At 62.8% G+C, this 8,440-nt stretch overlaps 2 protein-coding genes across 4 annotated transcripts; one reads left to right on the top strand and one right to left on the bottom strand.

Annotated features, from left to right (window-relative positions):
* Positions 1–4: 4 nt before the first annotated feature.
* LOC131479221 (mitochondrial adenyl nucleotide antiporter SLC25A23-like) lies at positions 5–3,916 on the bottom strand (the record flags this gene model as incomplete). The annotated part of the gene is made up of 6 exons (XM_058659771.1): positions 3,660–3,916; positions 2,714–2,840; positions 2,018–2,105; positions 1,493–1,604; positions 229–387; positions 5–127 (listed from the first exon to the last, which is right to left on the bottom strand). Coding segments are annotated over exons 1-6 (768 nt in total), but the record flags the coding sequence as incomplete, so codon positions are not given.
* Positions 3,917–6,003: 2,087 nt separating this feature from the next.
* On the top strand, positions 6,004–8,433 carry LOC101521266 (crumbs cell polarity complex component 3). 3 transcript variants are annotated; one of them, XM_058659774.1, is made up of 6 exons: positions 6,004–6,019; positions 6,143–6,235; positions 6,574–6,764; positions 7,397–7,473; positions 7,753–7,896; positions 8,253–8,433. In XM_058659774.1, the coding sequence occupies exons 3-6, from the start codon at positions 6,683–6,685 to the stop codon at positions 8,322–8,324; spliced, it is 375 nt and encodes a 124-aa protein (XP_058515757.1). In that variant the 5' UTR covers positions 6,004–6,019; positions 6,143–6,235; positions 6,574–6,682; the 3' UTR covers positions 8,325–8,433. The 3 variants fall into 3 exon arrangements, with proteins under 3 accessions (XP_058515757.1, XP_058515755.1, XP_058515756.1); XM_058659772.1 differs by lacking the exon at positions 6,004–6,019 and having other exon boundaries at positions 6,100–6,235; XM_058659773.1 differs by lacking the exons at positions 6,004–6,019; positions 6,143–6,235 and adding an exon at positions 6,362–6,372.
* Positions 8,434–8,440: the final 7 nt, after the last annotated feature.

Here is an 8,440-nt window from a genome sequence, read left to right as displayed (position 1 = left end):
CCGACTCAGGTGCAATTTTGAGCACGTTGATGCCGTTGCCACGCCACAGGGAAAGGACACCCCCCTCGCGGATCATGCTACGCAGACCCCCCAGGATATTCAGCCGGTTGGTCTTGGAGGCGTGCACCTGAACGCCAAGACAAAGCGGTGTTGGGGTGGAGTGGGGGATCTTTCCGGCTCGGGTCTGCTGGGGACAGGCAGGCTGCACCCCCATAGGGCCCCTCTCACCTGCATGAAGACTTTGAGGCGATCCAGAGGGGCCGTGCCCGTCCGTGACACAGCACCCGCCACGGCGCCCGCCACCAGCTGCTTCCACCACATGCCAGTCAGCTTCTCTTGCTGGGAGAACTCATCGGGCACCGTCAGGCACTCACCGATGTCCAGGACCTGAGGGCAAAGGCACTCTGGGCATCAGGCCACCGGGCAGGGCAGGGCTCGGGCCCAAATGAGGTATTCCTGGGGACAGCCGGGGAGGTCCCGGCTTGTATCCCGCCAGAACATCCTGGCACAGCCCTAAAGTCCCTCTTAAGGAACATGACACATGCTACGGGAGCCTGCCCAAACACCTCCCCCATAAAGACTCCTCCAGTCAGGCCCGGTGCGATAGCCTAGCAGCTCAGTCCTGGCCTTGCACATGGCAGGATCCCATATGGGCGCCGGTTCTAATCCTGGAAGCCCTGCTTCCCATCCAGCTCCCTGCTTGTGGCCTGGGAAAGCAGTGGAGGACGGCGCAAAGCCTCGGGACCCTGCACCCGCGTGGAAGACCTGGAAGAGGCTCCTGGGTTCCCATCCAGTTCAGCTCTGGCTGTTGAGGATACTTCGGGAATGAACCAACGGACAGAAGATCTGTCTCTCCTCCTCTCTGTATATTTCACTTTCCAATAAAAATAAATCTTAAAAAAAAAAAGACTCCTCCAGTCTAATGAGATCTCTGCGAAGGGCTAGGCAAGACCCCACTGGAAAACATCCCCTCCCTCCAGATCTCCTAGGGGTGTTTTCTGCCCCCTTCAGGGCCCACCTTAGTCAAGGCCTCCTAGGCAAAGCCCCCATGCAAGCTGGTAGGGGTGATGGGTGGGAATTTTCAGAACTTGCAATGAGTTCCCGTCCAAAGCCACTGGGATCCATCACAATGGACACTTTGGGGTCCAGGGTGACCACCTCCCTGTCTTCCTCCCGTCTCCCAGGACCCTCACAAGACACGCTCTGGGGTTTCCCCACGTGTGCCATTGCGCAGCAGCATCCTGTAGGAGGTGAGAGGGGCAAGCAGGACGGGAGGAAGCTGTGCACACATGGCTTGAGGGTGGGGGACCTACAGCCCCATCTGCTGCGTTCTCTCTTCCTGGCTTCCCCAAGCCTCTACTCGCTGTCCCACCGAGACCCCAACACCCCTGTCCACAAGAGCCCCTGTGCCCGCCCCCCACCAGATGGGCCTGCCACAGAGCAGGGGACAGACCCCAACGAGGTCCCGCCTGCCCCCCACGCCCCCGCTCACTGTGGAATGCTTCCAGAAAAACAACACATCCTCCACGTTTTCCAGGGAGTGCAGCAGGAAGTGGTCGCGCCATTCCTGCCAGTCAACGGTCATGGTGCCGTCGCGGTCCATGCTGGAGGGTGGGGGTGGGTGGGCAACAGGCAGACAGATGGCTCAGGGTCACCGGGGTGGAGCAGGTGGGTGGGTGGGCCGGGATGGGCCCAGCAGGTGCTGCTCAGGTTTGTGGGGAGACCTAACTAACTTCTGCCAGCATGCTGAGCACTTGCCACGCCACTAAGAGCTGTTCTAAGCCTTGGAGCATCAACCAGGAGACACCCAACCTCCATGCCGGGGAGGGAGATGGTATCCTTACGCCCATTGTACAGACAGGCCCTCAGAGGGAGGCAGTGGCTGCCCCCAGGCTCTGCCAGACTCCAACACTTAACCTCCCAACATCTCTGCCCGCCTCCCACGTCTCCGCTCTGCCGAGGGAACCCCATGGTGCCCCCCTGGTCCCGCACCCCCCCACACCCCCACAAGGTTTACCTGAGCAGAATTTTCTGGGCTTGTTCTTGCGAGATGGAGATCCCCAGGGCTCGGAAACTCTGCTGGATCTCAGAGACGTCGATGTGACCTGGGGGGGCCGAGGTGGTCTAGGCTGTGCCTGAGCCTGTGTGTGTGTGTGTGTGTGTGTGTAGGTACAGTGAGGGCCCCCGGGGCTAAGGAATGGGGCAGAGTGGAGCCAGTCTCAAGGATCTGAGTTTTGTCAGGAGATCTGAACGTAGAAGTTACTGGTGGCAGCGGGAGGGGGTGGGGGGGAGGGGGAAGGCCTGTGATGAATGAATGAATGAATGAATGACCACAGGGTTCCCCAGGCCACACAGTAAAACATACTGGGAACCCACAAGCAGCTCGGGGGGGAGGGGCTCTATGTCCCACAGCAGGTCTGAATGCCACTGGGGGGATAGGGGCAGATTTTGCCCTTTTGGGGAAAAATCCAAGGTGGGGATATCTCCCCCCTTCCTGCGAGGAACACGGGGTGGGCTGGGCTGACTGGGCCTTGAACCACCACCCCCAACACCTTGTTGGGGGTGGTGGTGGAGGGGGTGGGGGTGAGGAGAGCTCCCAAAATAGGCCGTGAGTCACCCAGGGAGATGCCAGCCCTCCCTCCACCGCAACCCCAGTCTTCCCAGCAGGGCCAGGCCCACCCCCATCTGCCCGCCTGCCCGTGGGCCTCCTTACCGTCTTGGTTCCGATCCAGGCTTCGGAACATGAGTAGCAGTCGCTTTTCCCTCTCCTGCAGGTACTGCGAAAATTCTTCCAGGTTGAGTCCAACATCCGGGTCAGTGTCCCCCTCAGGGGAGATGGCCTGGCAGGAGACAGACAGCTGGGGGCTGCAAGCAACAGTTTCCCCCACCCTTTTTTTCCTCCCACCAGCTCCAGTGCCTAGAGGAGGTGTGGAGGGCGGGGACACCCGTCTTCTCCCTTAGCCAGAAGCCCAAGGCCATTGCAGGCATGGGCGCCAGGCCCCTGGTGGGCGCTCAGCTGTGCCCGCCAGCAAACTGAGGCCCTTCAAGGTCAACGTCTGCATTCAAGGTCATGAGACGAGGAAGTGAGGGACCGTGGGAGGGGGTAGGTTTGTCCAGCTGGTTGCCCTTCAGCAACACTTGTTCGCTTGTCCGTCTGGGGGTCCTGTAGTTAAGGGACCCGTCCCGGGCTAGCGGCATGGAGCCAGCCATGGGAGTTTGCACAGGGAGAAGTACCTGGAGTCACAGGTAGGGGCGACTCCTGCTGGGTGCAAGGGGGTGACCTCAGGACTGGGTCCCTGTTTGGAGCAGACAGAGTCAAGGTGCCCAGGGGGGTGGCTACAGGAGGGTGTGTCTCCCGGAAGTGGGGCAGTCCTCAGGAAGAGGGTGTGTCCCGCCTTTGGGAATGAGGAGGGTGGCAGGTGCAATCGCGTGTAGGGCCTGTAGGGTGGACGGTGGGCAGGGGGGCAGGGGGCAGGCAGAGAGGAGGAGGTCCTGGCCCGCAGCCACAGGTGGCGGCCAGCCAGCTAGCCAGCCAGCCAGCCTGCCTGTCTGCCAGCCCCCACCCTGGAGAGGGACTCCTGAGGTGCCCGTGTGGGTGCGTGGGTGGGTGGGTGGGTGGGTAGGAGTGGGTTTGCATGTCAGCAGGACAAGGGTTTTACCTGTTGGGCACCGCGATCCGGATCACCTCCGCCCAGCTTGGCCAGGCCCTGGCGCAACTCATGCACGTCCACGCGGCCATCCTTGTTAATGTCTAGCTCCTGGAAGAGGCGACCCCAGCGCTGCTGCCTCTCTGCATCGCCGCCGGCACCCCCCCGCATGGCTCCTGCCCCGGGGTGGGTGGGTGGGTGGGGGGGAGGGGCGCAGCGGCCTCAGGGTGGCGGGGGAGGCACGAGGGGGGCGCCCCTGCCCTCCCCTCCCCCCCAGGAGCACCCCCCGCAGGGCCAGCTTCCTCTCCCCCGGGCTGGTGCAGAGCCTTTCCGAAAGCCGGCCTCCCCCGGCACTTTGCAAAAGAAGGAGGTGAGAACTGCTAGCCGTCGCCGCCCGCGCCAGGACTGACGTCTCCTCCCCCTTCACCCCCTTACACCCCCATCACCACCCCGACCCGCGCGCGAGGGCGGAGCTGGGGGCGTGGGGAGGGATGCCCGGGGTAGGGCAGCCCCCCGCGGGTTCTGCTGATGGTGGTGATGGTGGAGATGTCCGGGGTTTCCATTCGGAGGACATGGGGGAGTGGGGAGGGGTGGCGGTTTCGTTTCTGCATGCCTCAGTTTACCCTTTCATGTTTTTTTTCCCCGCCCTCCCCGGGGAGGCGGAGGGGGGAGCGGGCTGGGTTTGCTAATCTCTTTTGCACTTGATCCCTTTTCCACCTTTCCTAATCGTCTTTGCAACCCCCTGCGCCAGCTCGCGCGTCTTTGTGCCCGCCCGCAGCACCTCAAACACAAAATCAACCGCGCGTGTGGGTTTTTTTTTTTTTCCCGCCCGCACGCCTCCAAATCTCGGTCTGAGAAACGCAAGATCAGCGCGCGGCGAGGCCGCCAAGTCGCGCTCTGATTGGCCAGCGCGGGCGGAGCGGCGCCCGTCCGCCCCGCCCCCGTCCTCCCATCTGGGCGGAACCTCCCGTCTGACCCTGGGTAGCCTTGAACCTCCGCCGTCCCGCCCGTCTTAAAGGGGCCGCAGCCGCGCACGCCGGGGTGGGTGGGTGGGGGGGCTGGCCGGCTGACCGCTCGCGGGGTGGGGGTGGGGGGTCGACGGGAGCTGGGGTGTCCCCCCCCAGCAGCCCTCCCGTAGGGAGGACGATGAAGTCGGGGTGTCGGGGCGCTGGACCTCACGCCCCCTCGGTGCACGCCCAGCGTTGCACCTGCTGCGGGTCCCGCCCACCCGTGCCGGGCGCAGTGTCCGGCCTGCCCCGTTAGGAGGAAGAGGGACAGCTAGCTGGACACCGAGCGATTCAGCCACACGAGGGACTCGCCTGATTCTCGTCCCAAAAGGTAAACACCACTGGATCATTCCAGCTTGGCAAACTGGAGCTTGGAGGGGAGGAGGGGGTGTGTGTCCCCAGGACTCGTGATTCCCCAGAATGTGGGACCCTCCCCTAACCATCTTTCCACACATCCCGGGCGGAATTCCACCACTTGTCCCCCCTCCGCGATTCACCCTGCTGCTGGTGGTGGTGGTGGGGGGACTCTAATCACTGTCCCCCCAATTCCCACAAATGCGCATTTTCTTTCTTTTTTAAAAAACTTTTCCATTTTTTAAAATTATATTTTTGACAATCTTTACATAGTTAATTCGGGTAAAAAGGTTCTAGGGCTACAGGAAAGTGGGTCAGACTATTATTTCCACATTGTTTCCTTCGTGTATCTGAGGTAAAGGGGGATTTTAAGGGAGAAGCCCCACCCAGTCCCCCACCCACCCCAGGTCCCTCATGTGGGGCATGTTCCGAGGGTCTTGATCAAGTGGTTTTGATAGTTCAACAGTTCTGAATTGCTGCTGGTCTCGCCACTCCAAGCACGATGAGGTCGTTAAAGAATCCACCGATTGACATAGTCCATCTTAGAGTCTCCGTCTGCCCAGTTTTTCATTGCCAACAAATGCACATTTTCTTTTTTGGCTTCCCACTCAGGCTTTGTGCAGACAGGCGTGTGTGTGTGTGTGCGCGCGCGCGCGATGACACAGGGATATTCCAAACTCCAAAGTCCCCCAGCACCAAGATTTATAGATTTCTTCGCAGGCGCACCTGCCAGTAGGGAAAGTTTCTCCCCGCCCAGAGTTCTCCCCAACACGTGCTTTGCTCCAGTCGCCTGGCTCACCCAGAATCTCCCGTCCGCCGCCCCTGCAGTCGGGCAGCGGTGCGCACTCTGCCCCACCCGCCCCCCCATACAGGTGCACTCCGTGAACCGCACGCTGCGCGGGGACAGAGGTGCGTGATGGCGCAGGGGCGTGCAAGGCAGTGGGTTTCCACGCAGCTGTGGATCCGCGCGGGTGGTGTGTGAACTTCTGTGCGCGTGTGTCTTCTCCTCAGGTAGGTTACCCTCCGGGTCTGTCTCTTCGTCGGCTCCTGGCCGGAGTGCGTCCTCTTTCCCGCTGGGTGTGCGTCTCTGCACCTGTGCGCGTCTTCAGGGATGGAATCCGGCTGCCTTTACAGGTGCGCCTTCTCTGGGCTCCGCCCCTTCTCCGGACTCCGCCCCTCGCTCCTCTAGGCTCAGGTGCACCAGCCGGAAGTGCGCTCCCGTCCCAGGTGAGTGACTAAACTTTCCGGGTCACATGAGCGGGCGGGGCCGGTGGGGGTCGGAGCACCGATCGACTTAGCAAGTTTGGAGTGCGGGGAGGGACGCGGACAGGGCAGCGGGGTGAGATCCCAGGCGCCCGGGCCAGGTAAGGAGGCCGGCGGCAGCGGCTCCCCCTCTCCTACCCCTTCACCATCTCGGCTCCCCTGCTCTGGAACGCGCGCCCGGGAGTTAATCTTTAATCTCTGACCTCCGGCAGCGGGGGCGGGGTGCCCTGGTGCGCGTCTCCCGGGACCGGCCCCTTCCCTTCCCCGGTAAGCTCCCATTTCCTCTCTTCTCGGGCGCCCAGGTACCCAGTGGCAGGTACTCCCACCCCCAAGCCGGCGACGCGCGATGCGGTAGGAGTGGCGCGCTCCCAAAGCCCGGTGTTCGGCTCCACGACCCCGGCGCCCCAGCCCATGGCGATCCCGGCGCTGGGGCTGCTCCTGGCGCTCGGCCTGCCGCTGCTGCTGGCTCGCTGGGGCCGAGCTTGGGCTCAAGGTAGGTGCCGACCGGGAGGGTCACAGCGGGGAGCAGGGAGGGGTCCGGATTCCTGGTTCTCTTTGCTTGGAGAGGTGGGGTGGAGGGCGGGGCTTGCAAGTGCCTGGTGCTCCGGAATTTGGGGAGCTGGGATTGGAGTGCCTTGGCGGGGGAGAGGTCAGAGTTGGGATATCCTAGTTGCTTCCTGGGTCGGTGTTGAACCTTTGTGGGGTGGGTGGGCAGTGGGGCAGGGGGGAGGCCCAGAGAGTTAGGGATAAGGGGCTGGAGACCTGTGTCACCCAGGCTTCTTGGGGCTGGGGACAGAGCCCAGGGCCCAGGGGCGGCGGTGCCCCCAGGCACTGTGCACCCGCATGCTATTCATTCTTTCAGTTTGCTTCAGTTTCGGGAGCCTGGGGGAAGGGCAGGAAATGCCTGGATCCTTAAGGCCCCCAGGCCCAAGAGGTGAAAGCGGGGTGGGTGGGGTGATTTGCTTGAGATAACACCTCCCAGCTCTACCAACTGGTTATCCCAACCCCCCACCCGCCGGGCCCTTGGAGCCTAGGCCCCCCTGGGGGGGATGGGAGGGTGTGGGAGGTGCTGAGTTGGGAAGGTGGTGGAGGAGGGCGAGGGCTGACTTAATCCTGTGCACCCAGACATCAGCACGCCAGCCTCTTTGGCAAATGAGACCAGCACTGTTCCACCCACGGGTCCCAGCTCCAATGGGGGCCTGGTGAGTTGGGGGTGCTTGCGGGGGGCGGGGGGGAGGGATACAAAGAAGAGGCGCCCCTAGATTTAAGTCCCAAGTGGAAGAGAGCCGAGAGACCAAAGGCCCCGCCTCATGCCCTTCTCACAGGAAGCGGGCAGGTGCAGTGATTGCTGGGAGTAGGGAGTGTGTGTGTGGCAGCACAGGGCAGGGGCCGGGTCACCAAGCTGGCAAGCTGTGAGTGAAGGGAGGGAGAGTTGGGTTCAGAGGAAAACCCACAGCCTCACGCCTTGTCCCACGCCCCAGTCTCAGGGTGCCATTACCGCCATCATTGTGGTCTTCTCCATCCTGGGGGTGCTCATCGTGGTGGTATTGCTGGTCCTACTGGTGCGGAAACTACAGGAGAAACGACAGACGGAGGGCACCTACCGGCCCAGCAGTGAGGAGCAGGTGGGTGCCCGTGCCCCGCCGCCCCCCAACCTCAAGCTGCCCCCTGAGGAGCGGCTCATCTGACCTCCGGGGCTGCAGCCGACACCGCTGCCCAGGACTGCCCGGTGCGCATGTTTCACACCGCCCAGACACCATCAGCACCGCCACGGGCTTCTGAAGGAGCTGGAGGACTAGGGCGTGGGGCTGGGGCTGAGGGGGAGCACCTACGATTACACCGCCTCTGCTTGCCTTGGTGGGGAGTGGCTGGGGACCTTCCCCTCACCTCCCTCCTTGCTTGCCGGTGCCTCCCGAGAGTCTTCGGTCTGCCTCGCGCCCACCCGGGTCAGCCCCGACAACCCCCTCTCCTCTCTTTTCAGTTCTCCCATGCGGCCGAGGCCCAGGCCCCTCAGGACTCCAAGGAGCCGGTGCGGGGCTGCCTGCCCATCTAGGTCCCTCTTCTGTTTTTCTCCTCTTGCTGTGTGGCCTTGGGCAGGGGACCAGGGGGGACCTCTCTGGACCCTCCCCCATCTCACTCAGTGCTTAAGCCAATAGGTGCTTCCAAAAG

This window comes from Ochotona princeps, unplaced genomic scaffold, assembly GCF_030435755.1.
Source record: "Ochotona princeps isolate mOchPri1 unplaced genomic scaffold, mOchPri1.hap1 HAP1_SCAFFOLD_170, whole genome shotgun sequence".
NCBI lineage: Eukaryota > Metazoa > Chordata > Mammalia > Lagomorpha > Ochotonidae > Ochotona > Ochotona princeps.
This window is presented reverse-complemented; position numbering and strand designations above follow the sequence as displayed.